General features: G+C 44.5%; 1 protein-coding gene across 3 annotated transcripts in view; it reads right to left on the bottom strand.

Moving 5' to 3' along the window:
* Positions 1-10,587: 10,587 nt before the first annotated feature.
* The window catches only part of BFSP1 (beaded filament structural protein 1), a 35,465-nt gene continuing 31,497 nt past the window's right edge, over positions 10,588-14,555 (bottom strand). For all 3 annotated transcript variants that reach the window (XM_017654832.3, XM_073236953.1, XM_073236952.1), the window contains exons 7-8: positions 13,519-13,604; positions 10,588-11,696 (exon numbers count right to left, since the gene is read on the bottom strand). In XM_017654832.3, the coding sequence (XP_017510321.3) occupies positions 10,747-11,696; positions 13,519-13,604 (1,036 nt within the window). In that variant the 3' untranslated portion in view covers positions 10,588-10,746. The remainder of the gene's footprint in view (positions 11,697-13,518; positions 13,605-14,555) is intronic.

The following is a 14,555-nucleotide window of genomic DNA, read 5'->3' on the forward strand; positions in this document are numbered from 1 at the left end:
AAAATTGAATATCAAGTGCTATAAACTGTGTATAAGGAAGTATTGCCTACTTACTTAGAAAGGCAAAAGAGAACACTAGGGCCTCACACAAACCAAGCACTCTGACATGCACGAGTCGGTGGCTCCGCAGAGGTAAAGGTGGCTCACATGGACTATGGTGGGTTCTGGGGAGGGGACACCACCCGCCTGACAAGTCCATCATGCCCAGAGGTGGAGTGTGAGCACACATAGCAGACCCAGACCCCTGAGGAGGGGCAGCAACCAGCCGGTGCAGGCATCTCAGGAGATTGCAATGGGGCTGGCTCTGCAAATGCTGGAAAAACTGGAAACTGCAGGCTGCTGTTCCTATGGAAGGAGCTGCCACTGTCGGGGGAGGAAGCTGGGCAATGGGGACAAAGAGATGGAAAAGGTTCCTTCTACCCTCCAACCTTTTGCTCTTTCCCTACCAGGCAGACACTAGCAAAGCAGGAACGAGGTCAGAGGTTCAGGCCCTGCACAGCAGGCTTGGAGCTAAGAGACAGGTGCTTACTGATGGCACGCTGAGTTCAGGGGATCAGTGCTGTAATAAACCACATGCAAGTCAAGACCTCGTTCAGGGTGTGCTTTGGGGGCAACCCAATTTAATTTAAACCTCTGTAACTTCCTCCTTCAGAACAAAGCTCATTCATTAGCAGTTATCTTTGGGAATCTTTGGAGTTGTAAGCAACAGAAATGAACTCTAATGAAAACACATAAGTAACATGTCCGAAAGCAAGTGGAGTAGCTCTCGGAACTGAAGGAAAGCCTGAAAAGCCAGCCTAAGCCAGCCAAGGAAAGGGCCAGGAACTGGAGCAAGCCTAGGGGTGGGGCACACAGAGGGAAGCAAGCATGAGTGTGTCAGAACTCCCCCGCCAGGGGCCAGCACCTGCACTTTCCATCTTGGTTTCCCTGGACTCAGATTTCCAGTTCCAGAGATCAGTCTAGTGTGGGACACTTGCCTACCCCGCAACCATGGGGACAGGATGTCCTGCAGTCTGATCAGGGCTGTATCCAGTGTGGGAGGAGCAGCTCCTCAATATGTAGCTGCCCCCTGAGGAATAGGAGCTGTTGCTGGGCAGATGCCAACCAGCATCCTAGGCTGGGCCCCCAAGAGGCTGACTCTGAAACAGCAGCTCTCAACCAGGAGTCCAGGTCAAGTCATTTATTTGAAAAGAAGCATCTCTATATAGGGGAGCAGGAAAGTGAGACAGGGAAGAAAGGAAGTCACTTCAGGGTTCATAGATAAGTGGGCTTCTTCCCGGCATCTGGGACACAGAGCTACTGGGAACTGTGCCAAACATGCCTCAGAGTTACCCCAACAGATTGGGGAGAGAGTCGGGTATTTGTGCACCAGGTCCTGTCCATCCTGGTTGAGAGATGCTCCCAGGAGCATGAATGCCCAGCACTCCCAACCTGCTCCGTGTGTGGACTGAGCAGCTACGGCCATGGGAGCCCCTCAGGCACAGAGTCACATGTTTTTGGTGTGAGAAGCTTGGGAGTGTGGGCATGGACCAGGACAGCAATGTCGGGGGCTCTGGGGATCAGCACCCAGGAGGCTGATATGACAGCAGTTACTGGTCACCCACTGAAATGCTAGAATGGGAGGGTGCAGAGCTGGGAAACAACTTCTTTGTGGGGGAGGCAGCTTCAGGAGAGTCTCAGTCCTGGCATTGAGGCTGAGTAGGGGAAAAGGAGGCCAGGAGCTCCTGGGGTAACACCACCAGCTGCTGTAGTTCTCATATATTAGTCATCCCAGAGCTTGTCAGAGCTCCCCCATTCTCTCAACATTGATGCTACTGGGAGGCCTGGTCTGGGCGCCCATGTTTACTAACAAGAAAGACTTCTTATAAAACTGAAGTGCTTGTTTTCAGAGACCTCAGGGAGACAAAAAGCCAGAAATGAACCCATTCTTCTGCTCTCCTGTGGTAAACAAAAACAAGCAGGGAAAATAGAGAGTAGTAGCCAAGAAAATGAGCAAGTGGGGCTCTGGGGAGGGGGGCAAAGAACCCAAGTAGACCCCGCAGTGCCCACTGCAGGGAGCCCACATGTAACACTGTGAACCTGCCTTTCAGGCTAAGATGAGCCTGCAGGAGATGGTGCCCACCTGGTCCCTGCCTCCTTCCTTGACCTCTCCTTCTATTGTCCCCTCCAGTCCCCTTTCATTGTCCTCCTGAAGCAGACTAAGTCCCTTCCTGCCCCAGAGCCTTTGCACTTGCAGTTTCTTCTGCCTAAAATGCTCTTCCCTCAGAACTGCACATGGTTGGCCCAGCTTATCATTCAGGTCACATGTCAGTTCATCCATGGCATCTTTGCCCGACCATCCAATCAGTAGACCCCCAGTCCCTCTTACACTTCACCATGTTGATTTCCTTCATAGTACTGCCTCTATCTCATTTTATTTAGGTATCTGCCCACATTTCCTTCCTTCCACATCAAAATGTCATGTCTGTGAGAGCAGAATCACGTTGGATTGCTTTCTGCTGTCTCCCCCATTCCCAGAACCAAATGGCCCAGAAAAGTCTCCCAATCCAATTTTGATGAGAAATTGAATATAGTATAAAAATGACCCTTTTTTCCAAAAAGATATCCCTGCCTTTCAAAATAATATTAACTGAACACATAATCCAAAAAGTAAAAAGACTTAATGGGGAAAAGAAAAAGTTTGCAGTGGCTGTTATGTTAAACATAATACACGCTCTGGTCCAGATTCCTAGGACTTTCTGAGCTCCAGCTAATTGTTGTCATCATTCTCTCTTAAGTTTTTAAATTATCAGTATCTCAAAACTGCAGTGGACTGGGCTCTCCATCTTTTACAAAGGACAAAAGCATACTTCTTTCTTGGAAAAAAAACCTCAACCTGGGGGTGGAGCCAAGATGGCGGCATGAGTAGAGCAGCGGAAATCTCCTCCCAAACCACATATATTTATGAAAATATAACAAAGACAACTCTTCCTAGAACAGAGACCAGAGGACACAGGACAACATCCAGACCACATCCACACCTGCAAGAACCCAGCACCTCACGAAGGGGGTAAGATATAAGCCCCGGCCCGGAGGGACCCGAGGTGCCTCCCCCCAGCTCCTGGCAGGAGGAGAGGAGTCAGAGTGGGGAGGGAGAGGGAGCCCAGGACTGCTGAACTCCCAGCCCCAACCATCCGGACCAGAGCGCAGACACAGTGCATGTGTGGGGTCCTGGATACTAGGGAAACAGGACAGCAAGACCTGTGAACGGGTCCCTGAGGCCAGCACCCAGGAACAAAGAAAAGCGAGCGGCTTTTTTTTATTATTAATTAATTAATTAATTAATTAATTAATTAATTTTGCAAGTGCTTTTTGGAAGTCTTAAAGGGACAGGGACCCCAATACCAGATGGAAACATCCCAGGACACTTGGTACAGCAGCAGGGAATCTGGGGATCTCTGGGCACTCTAACCCCTTGGGAAGCAGGGAGCATGGAGGCCCCTCACGGAGATAGACAGCCTCCCAGCCATTCCCCCATCCAATGCGGCTTCACCATTTTGGAGCAGCAGTCCAAGGCAGGCAACGCACACAGCAACAGCAGAGATAAGCTCCATAGCAGCTGGGCAAGAATCAGAAGCCCTTTCTGTGCGCAGCTGCCCAGCACAAGACACTAGAGGTCACTGTTCTCCCAGGAAAGGAAGGTCACAAACCAACAAGAAGGGAATTTCTTCCAGCCATCAGTCTTGTCAGCTCTGCAAACTCTATCACCATGAAAAGGCAAAATTACAGGCAGACAAAGATCACAGACACAACACTAAAGAAGGAGCCAGACCTAACCAGTCTTCCTGAAAAAGAATTCAAAATAAAAATCATGAACATGCTGATGGAGATGCAGAGAAATATACAAGAGCTAAGGGATGAAGTCTGGAGGGAGATTACAGACACCCAGAAAGAGATTACAGAAATGAAACAAAATCTGGAAGGATTTATGAGCAGAATGGATAAAATGCAAGAGGCCATTGATGGAATAGAAACCAGAGAACAGGAATGCATAGAAGCTGACATAGAGAGAGATAAAAGGATCCCCAGGAATGAAACAATATTAAGAGAACTGTGTGACCAATCCAAAAGGAACAATATCTGTATTATAGGGGTACCAGAAGAAGAAGAGAGAGAAAAAGGGATAGAAAGTCTCTTTGAAGAAATAATTGCTGAAAACTTCCCCAAACTGGGGGATGAAATAATCGGACCATGGAAATACACAGAACTCCCAACAGAAAGGACACAAGGAGGACAACACCAAGACACATAATAATTAAAATGGCAAAGATCAAGGACAAGGAAAGAGTTTTAAAGGCAGCTAGAGAGAAAAAGGTTACCTATAAAGGAAACCCCATCAGGCTATCATCAGACTTCTTGACAGAAACCTTACAGGCCAGAAGAGAATGGCATGATATATTTAATGTAATGAAACAGAAGGGCCTTGAACCAAGGATACTGTATCCAGCATGATTATCATTTAAACAATTCCCAGACAAGCAAAAGTTGAAGGAATTTGCCTCCCACAAACCACCTCTACAGGGTATTTTAGAGGGACTGTTCTAGACGGGAGCTCCTCTAAAACTAAACAGATGTCACCAGAGAAAATAAAATCACAGCAAAGAAAGCAGACCAACCAAATACTAACTAAAGGCAAAAAAACAAAATCAACTGCCCACTAAAAGCAGTTAAAGAAAACACAAAAGAGCACATAATAAAACAACCAAGATATAAACAATGGAGGAGGAGGAATAAGAAGGGAGAGAAGAAAAGAATCTCTAGACAGTGTATATAACAGCTCAATAAGTGAGCTAAGTTAGGCAGTAAGATACTAAAGAGGCTAACCTTGAACCTTTGGTAACCGCGAATCTAAAGCCTGCAATGGCAGTAAGTACCTATCTTTCAATAGTCACCCTAAATGTAAATGGACTGAATGCACCAATCAAAAGACAGAGTAATAGAATGGATAAAAAAGAAAGACCCATCTACATGCTGCTTACAAGAAACTAACCTCAAACCCAAAGACATGCACAGACTAAAAGTCAAGTGACAGAAAAACGTATTTCAGGCAAAGAACAGGGAGAAGAAAGCAGGGGTTGCAGTACTAATATCAGACAAAATAGACTTCAAAACAAAGAAAGTAACAAGAGATAAAGAAGGACATTACATAATGATAAAGGGCTCAGTCCAACAAGAGGATATAACCATTATAAATATATATGCACCCAACACAGGAGCACCAGCATATGTGAAACAAATACTAACAGAACTAAAGGGGGAAATAGACTGCAATGCATTCATTTTAGGAGACTTCTACATGCCACTCACCCCAAAGGATAGATCCACCAGGCAGAAAATAAGTAAGGACACAGAGGCACTGAACAACACAGTAGAACAGATGGACCTAATAGACATCTATAGAACTCTACATCCAAAAGCAACAGGATATACATTCTTCTCAAGTGCACATGGAATATTCTCCAGAATAGACCATATACTAGCTCACAAAAAGACCCTCAGTAAATTTCAAAATATTGAAATTCTACCAACCAACTTTTCAGACCACAAAGGTATAAAACTAGAAATAAATTCTACAAAGAATATGAAAAGGCTCACAAACACATGGAGGCTTAACAACATGCTCCTAAATAATCAATGGATCAATGAACAAATTAAAATAGAGATCAAGGAATATATGGAAACAAACGACAACAACAACACAAAGCCCCACCTTCTGTGGGACGCAGCAAAAGCAGTCTTAAGAGGAAAGTATATAGTGATCCAAGCACACTTGAAGAAGGAAGAACAATCCCAAATGAATAGTCTAACATCACAATTATCAAAACTGGAAAAAGAAGAACAAATGAGGCCTAAAGTCAGCAGAAGGAGGGACATAATAAAGATCAGAAAAGAAATAAACAAAATTGAGAAGAATAAAACAATAGCAAAAATCAATGAAACCAAGAGCTGGTTCTTTGAGAAAATAAACAAAATAGATAAGACTCTAGGCAAACTTATTAAGAGAAAAAGAGAATCAACACAAATCAACAGAATCAGAAATGAGAACGGAATAATCATGACAGACTCCACAGAAATACAAAGAATTATTAAAGACTACTATGAAAACCTATATGCTAACAAGCTGGAAAACCTAGAAGAAATGGACAACTTCCTAGAAAAATAAAACCTTCCAAGACTGACCAAGGAAGAAACACAAAAGTTAAACAAACCAATTACGAGCAAAGAAATTGAAATGGTAATCAAAAAACTACCCAAGAACAAAACCCCGGGGCCAGATGGATTTACCTCGGAATTTTATCATACACACAGAGAAGACATACTACCCATTCTCCTGAAAGTTTTCCAAAAAATAGAAGAGGAGGGAATACTCCCAAACTCATTCTATGGAGCCAACATCACCCTAATACCAAAACCAGGCAAAGACCCCACCAGAAAAGAAAATTACAAATATCCCTGATGAATGTAGATGCAAAAATACTCAACAAAATACTAGCAAACCAAATTCAAAAATATATCAAAAGGATCATACACCATGATCAAGTGGGATTCATCCCAGGGATGCAAGGATGGTACAACATTCGAAAATCCACCAACATCATCCACCACATAAATAAAAAGAAGGAAAAAAAAACACATGATCATCTCCATAGATGCTGAAAAAGCATCTGACAAAACTCAACATCCATTCATGATAAAAACTCTCAGCAAAATGGGTATAGAGGGCAAGTACCTCAACATAATAAAGGCCATATATGATAAACCCACAGCCAACATTATACTGAACAGTAAGAAGCTGAAAGCTTTTCCTCTGAGATTGGGAACAAGACAGGGATGCCCACTCTCCCCACTGTTACTTAACATAGTACTGGAGGTCCTAGCCACGGCAATCAGACAAAACAAAGAAATACAAGGAATCCAGATTGGTAAAGAAGAAGTTAAACTGTTACTATTTGCAGATGACATGATATTGTACATTAAAAACCCTAAAGACTCTACTCCAAAACTACTAGAACTGATATCCCAATACAGCAAAGTTGCAGGATACAAAATTAACACACAGAAATCTGTGGCTTTCCTATGCACTAACAATGAACTAATAGAAAGAGAAATCAGGAAAACAATTCCATTCACAATTGCCTCAAAAAGAATAAAATACCTAGGAATAAACCTAACCAAGGAAGTGAAAGACCTATACCCTGAAAACTACAAGACACTCTTAAGAGAAATTAAAGAGGACACTAGCAAATGGAAACCCATCCCATGCTCATGGCTAGGAAGAATTAATATAGTCAAAATGGCCATCCTGTCCAAAGCAATATACAGATTTAATGCAATCCCTATGAAATTACCAACAGCATTCTTCAACAAACTGGAACAAATAGTTCAAAAATTCATATGGAAACATCAAAGACCCCAAATAGCAAAAGCAATCCTGAGAAGGAAGAATAAAGTGGAGGGGATTTCACTCCCCAACTTCAAGCTCTACTACAAAGGCACAGTAATCAAGACAATTTGGTACTGGCACAAGAACAGAGCCACAGACCCGTGGAACAGAACAGAGACTCCAGACATTAACCCAAACATATATGGTCAATTAATATACGATACAGGAGCCATGGACATACAATGGGGAAATGACAGTCTCTTCAACAGATGGTGCTGGCAGAACTGGACAGCTACATGTAAGAGAATGAAACTGGATCACCGTCTAACCCCATACACAAAAGTAAATTCGAAATGGATCAAAGACCTGAATGTAAGCCATGAAACCATAAAACTCTTAGAAAAAAACACAGGCAAAAATCTCTTGGACATAAACATGAGTGACTTCTTCATGATCATATTTCCCCAGACAAGGGAAACAAAAGCAAAAATGAGCAATTGGGACTATATCAAGCTGAAAAGCTTCTGTACAGCAAAGGACACCATCAATAGAACATATAGGTACCCTACAGTATGGGAGAATATATTCATAAATGACAGATCTGATAAAGGCTTAACATCCAAAATATATAAAGAGCTCACACCTCAACAAACAAAAAGCAAATAATCCAATTAAAAAATGGGCAGAGGAGCTGAACAGACAGTTCTCCAAAGAAGAAATTCAGATGGTCAACAGACACATGAAAAGATGGTCCACATCGCTAGTCATCAGAGAAATGCAAATTAAAACCACAATGAGATATCACCTCACACCAGTAAGGATTGCCACCATCCAAAAAACAAACAACTACAAATGTTGGCGAGGTTGTAGAGAAAGGGGAACCCTTGTACTCTGCTGGTGGGAATGTAAATTAGTTCAACCATTGTGGAAAGCAGTATGGAGGTTCCTCAGAAAGCTCAAAATAGAAATACCATTTGACCCAGGAATTCCACTTCTAGGAATTTATCCTAAGAATGCAGCAGCCCAGTTTGAAAAAGACATATGCACCCGTATGTTTATCGCAGCACTATTTACAAAAGCCAAGAAGTGGAAGCAACCTAAGTGTCCATCAGTAGATGAATGGATAAAGATGTGCTACATATACACAATGGAATATTATTCAGCCATAAGAAGAAAACAAATCCTACCATTTGCAACCACATGGATGGAGCTAGAGGGTATTATGCTCAGTGAAATAAGCCAGGCAGAGAAAGACAAGTACCAAATGATTTCACTCATATGTGGAGTATAAGAACAAAGAAAAACTGAAGGAACAAAACAGCAGCAGAATCACAGAACCCAAGAATGGACTAACTGTTACCAAAGGGAAAGGGACTGGGGAGGATGGGTGGGAAGGGAGGGATAAAAGGGGGGAAAAAGAAAGGGGGCATTATGATTAGCATGTATAATGTAGGGGGGGTGGCACAGGGAGGGCTGTGCAACACAGAGAAGACAAGTAGTGATTCTACAGCATCTTACTATGCTGATAGATAAGTAACTGTGATGGGGTTTGTGCAGGAGACTTGGTGAAGGGCGGAGCCTAGTAAACATAATGTTCTTCATGTAATTGTAGATTAATGGTAACAAAATTTAAAAAAAATAAAAAAATATAAGAAACATATATTTGGTCATTCAGATGACCAAATATATATTTCCCAGGTATATTTGGTCTTCAGCCACAGTTCCTGAAAACACTTCAGAGTCTTAAAGCTGAAATGGGTGTCTTAGCATGTAGAAAGACTTTTGGACCCCACCCAAGGGCAGGGGCTGGAGGTTGAATCAGCCAGTGGCCAATGATTTAGTCAATCATGACTATGTAATGAAGCCCCCACAAAACCCCATAAGAAAAGCATCTCTCTTTCTTTCTGCATCCTGCTTCTGTCAGAGAGCTTACATGATTGGGGAACCAGAGCACCTCCATATGCCACGGAGCCAGGCCCCAAGCTCCACAAGGATAGAAGCTCCTTTATTTGGGACCCTGCCCTGTCTCCCTTCATCTGCCTGTTGACTTGAATCCTTCATGGTATCCTTCATTAAACTGGTAAACATAAGTTTCCTGAGTTCTGTGAGCCACTCCAGCAAATTAAATCGAACCTAAGGGGAGGTCACTGGAACCTCCAGCCTATAGCTGGTCAGTCAGAAGCACAAGTGACAGCCGTGGGCTTGGGACTGGCATTTGGAGTGATGGGTGGAGGGAAATCTTGTAGGATGGAGCCTTTAAACTCTGGAATCTGGAGCTGCCTCTAGGCAGATAGCCTCAGAATTGAGCTAAGTTCTTAGACACCCTGCTGGTGTTCCAGAATTGCTTGGTGTCATGTGTGGGAAGACTCCCACAGACACACAAGTTGGAATTGGGTCCAGGAAACTAAAGGAGTTGGTATGAAACACAGTAAGTCAGACAAAAGGGCATTCAGTACCCATGCTATAGCAGATCCTCACGACCTTCACCATTTCCACATATTTTGATCCCCATGACCTTTACCATTTCCACAGCCTGATGTCCAAACACCTGCACCTGTATGTGTTTGCTTGAGGGCTTTCTCAGCCTCTACAGAGAATGTCCTAGGACCAGCCCTGCCCCTTCCCCTGCCCTGCCTCCTCGCTGCCAGGGGTTGGTAAATGCACAGCCCAGCTCCCCTGCCCTTCCAGCAGGGTAACTCTGAGGCCTGTGTTCTACTCCCTCTCCAGTGCCCGACTCACTCCAACTGACCGCAGTGCGAACTTCTCTGGTAACACACCCCTTCCTGGCTGCCTTGCCATCCCTGTCGCCCTCTGCATGCCTTGGGATCACACCCCCCAAGAAACTACATTCAAATCCTTACCTCAGCATCAGCTTCAGAGGAAACCCAAACTGAGAGATCCCTTTCACCATTTTACCTCTAACAAAACGCTCCTTCATGTGAGCGTGTGCTTGTACTGGGAATGCAATGAAAATGAGCCAATGCCATCAACAAGCCTGATTCCGTGTGTTATGCAGACCCTCTCTGAGCTTCTAATGAGTCCCTCAATGAGCCGTGATGGAGGGTCTAATGGCACGGTTTGATGGCGGTTTAACAAAGCATCCCTGTCCTGAGTGAGGCTGACCCACGGACATCCCCAAGGCCCTGTTAATCAGACAAAGCATGTGCAAGGAAGGAAAACTTTTTAATGAAGGCTTCATCAGCAATGCCAGATGGGCCAGCTATGGGCTAATCCAAACAGGGACCCTCACTCTTTCATCACTTGTTCTAAAATATCAAAGCACTTCCCCTACATGACCCCAAAGACATTTTTTCCCATGGAGCCTAGGCACTTTGAGAGCCCTCTTCCAATTCTCTCTTGTTTGCCTTGGCCCTCCCCATCACGGTCTCGACCATCACAGCAGTTTCTTCATACATCTGAATGCTCTCAGCTGAAAACTTCTCAATGGATTCCATCACTTCCACCGTCTCATATGCCGAAGTCTTGGGAGGGCTTCTTGCTAGCCAGCTGCTGCTCCCGGCACAGTGCCCCTCAGATCCACTGTGAGTGACCACTGGCCTTCTAGACTGGGGTGCAGATGGCCCCTCTGGGCCAGGTGTGGCCATGGGACAGGGGCTCCAGGGCCCCTCATCCTCCTCCGGGGCATCAGGCTTCTCCCCAGGGCCTTCCAGTTCCCCGTAATCCTTGTTCTCCTTGTCTGCACTATGCTGGTCGGGTGGGTGTCCATCTTCCCTCCCCTGGGGATCCCCCTCTCCATTCTCCAGAGGGGGCTCAGGCTGCTCAGGAGAGGGCTCCACGGGGCTGTCACGATGCAGAGAGTCATCCTCAATGGACACGACCACCCTTCCTTTGGCCGGGATGGAGGAGGAACAGAACCCAGGGTCCACATGACTGGCATCCCCGGAGACCAGCACGTGCCGTCCTTTGGTGTAGAGGTCAGCCGGGGGCTCAGGTTCTTTGGGGCTTCTCATCTTCTCCTTGACCTTCTTGCACAATTTCCCAAAGGCTTTGCTTATCTGCCCTCCATCAGGTACATCCTCTGGGGCCTCTTCTGGGGTTGGGGGGCTTGCTTCTTCACCTCCTGATTCAAGTTTAGATTCTTCAAGTATCACCTGCACCAGTTTTATGTCTTCTGGACCCTTCTGTGGTGTATCTTCCAGACTTTCATCTGCTTTGTCTGTTGCTATAATCTCCTTTTTTCTTGTAATATTCTTGGGGAGGCCTTTTTGTCTTGGCTTTGCTGTGGTTATATCCTGCAGAGCCCTGGCAAGATCTAAAAAAATCAAAGAAAGGGGAAGAAAATGTATTTGTTGAAAAATATGGTGTCTCAGAGACCAATGCCTAACACTGGGGTAGGATTTATTATATATGAGCAAAAGCAGTAGAAAAAGAGGCCTGGATCTGTAGCAACCATGGCCATATTAAGTCCTAGCTCTGCCAACCAGCTGTGCAACTTTGGACCAAACTGCTGTGCAACTTTGGACAAGTCACTTGACCCCTCTGGGCTTTCACTGGGAGGAAAGGCCATGCTTGTTCTGTGGCTCACAGCTCCCCTCACACTGGGTACAACTCACTGAGACAAGTGATTATACTGCAGTAGCACTCAGTGGGGACAGGGGGTCCTGCGCCACCCAGCCCCCTGCTGAGCTCACAACACTTGAATCTATAGACAAGACCATGGAAACCCATTCTACGAAGTCATTCTCACCCCCAAGAGAAATGGCAGAGCAGCCTGGGCCTCTGGTGTGTTTGCACTGGCTTCAGGCCAGAAGTCCAGCCAATCTACCGTGCAGCTCCCTTGTTCCTCGTAGACCCCAAGCTAAATAAATATGACCATCCCTTGATCAGCATCCACTTCCTCTTGAGCAAAAAGAGTAAGCGGTGCTATTAAACTCAGAAATAACAGGAATTCCCTGCTCCCAAGGCCATGTGCTTTTCTTCACTTGCTAAAAGGAAAAACTAAGTATAAAAAAACACAAAATCTCACCTTGCCTCATCCATGAGGCTTTTCAAATTCACTCACATAGTCATTTTTAAACTTCTTCATCCCAAAGTCTTCTCCATCCCCTCCCTCCATGAACCAGAGGACTAAGATGGACAAAGCAAGGCCATCCAGTGTGGGTTGCCTTGTGACAATGAAGCTGGGTGAGCAAGAGTGGGCCATGACAGCAATGGGCCATGATGCCAGAAGGGCAGAGAAGCTGCAGAGAGGGCCATACCACAGAAAGCTGCAGGAGGAGGGAGTTCACAGGAACTGCTACAGAACCCCAGAGCCCATGCCAAGAGGAAAAGGCAGAGCCCCCTACTCAAAATTACTAGGAATCTCAAGACACTGACAGGAGAGCATTAAGCGAAGCATGGGGCCCCTGGTGAGTGCCGGGCCTGTGTACAGCGGCACACTCCTGGAGCCAGCCCTGATGTCTGGCAGCAGGACTGCCAGCTGTCTGAGAAACATGGATTTCAGAATGCTGTAATTATAGGCAATCAACACGACCACCTTCCCTTGTCCCAAAATACCGTGTGTTCAGGACTAGGGAGATGTAGCAGGGGGGTAACATCTCACAGGTGCATGAAACCATCCCAAGGGACCACAGAAGCACATGTGTCAACCAAGCTACTTCGGCTCAGGTTTGAACAGAAGAGAAAACAATAACTGAGCATCTACCCTGCTCCAGACACTGGATTAAGCAGCTTTGTGTGGACTATTTCACTTCACTGGGGGAGAAAATACAATTCAATAGTCACTTCTTGATATGAGTGTACACGAGGTAGGTTAAACATAGGTGATGCAGGTGTTTCTTGATGAAGAATATTGTCATATTTTTCCCTAGCTACATGCTCCATGTTCGAGGACAGCATTCTCAAGGTGGTCTGTCCCCCTAGCTGGATGTGTCTCCTTGTAAACTTTCTGGCTCTCTCACTCAGCACCTGTGGTAGTACATCAGTGAGGCAGAGGAGGAGACCTCACATAAAAGCCTTTAATTTCTGCATGGGTCGGGAGGGAATGGGAATGTTGAGTTCAGGAAGAAAACCACTCAGTTATTTTCCTTTGTTTACAGGAGAGAAAATAGTTGAAGCCAGGGTTGGAACATTACCTTTCCTGCCAGGTCGAGGGCTGAGAGAGGCTCCATGGCCCGAGGTGAACAGAGTAATAGGGGTTTCAGTGAAGGTGGAGTTCAGTCTGGCAGGGGGAAACAGAAAGAGGGTTCTTGCCATCTTTAAGCCATCAAGTCAAACAGATAGTTGGGGCAGGTAAGAGTGACTTCTCCAATGTGAACAAAAATGAAAAAGCTTTCTCTACATCAACATATACATATACCCATTGAGGAAGTAAAGGAAATAATCATTCTTTGAGCTCAAATCATAAACTGCATCATAAACTGCAAGACACACTTAAGGAAAAATTATAAAGTAAGGACTGTTTATCACCTAAAAATGCCACTTCTCTGATGAGCAAAGTTTTTTATTTGTTTGTTTGTTTTAATAAAAGGCTGGCCCAGGCTGAAGTATTTAGAGCAAATGGGTATAATATCTCTAACTTGTTTTTTAAAAATGATATGCATTGCATATGACTAAAGAAAAAGAGATAAAACACTTAGAGACTTAGAGACAAAATATGAACAACTACTGGGTCTGAGTATTTAGGAGGTCCTTGTTCTATGCTTGCAAGATTTCTGTCAATTTAAAATTATACCATAATTAGAAGTTATAAACAAATCAACAAAAGGGGTATCTAGTTACCTTTTTGTAACCTGACTGTAAAACAAAAATTTTCAAGGACATTTAAGTGACAATTCAAGATTTATTTTCATAAAAGTGTGCATAAAGCATCCACTGTGACATAAATATAATTTGAGATTATGCATAAATACACTGTAAACAGAGGATGAAAAAGAAAATATTGCTTTTCCTGGTAAACATTTGTGCACTTGCAGCCAAGACAGAGCACCCAGAAGGAAAGGAAAAAAGTATTCCTTGTGGGAAGCTTCTGGGTGCTTCTTTTTTAATTCAATCTAACCCCCCAAAATCAGTGAGATTTAATCAAAGAATCACAACTTAGTAGACAATCAGCATCCTAATATGAGGTGGCTGTCCCCAGTCTGTTCTCTGGGTGATAAATATAGATATGGTT

The sequence above is a fragment of the Manis javanica genome, chromosome 5, assembly GCF_040802235.1.
Source record: "Manis javanica isolate MJ-LG chromosome 5, MJ_LKY, whole genome shotgun sequence".
NCBI classification, from domain to species: Eukaryota; Metazoa; Chordata; class Mammalia; order Pholidota; family Manidae; genus Manis; species Manis javanica.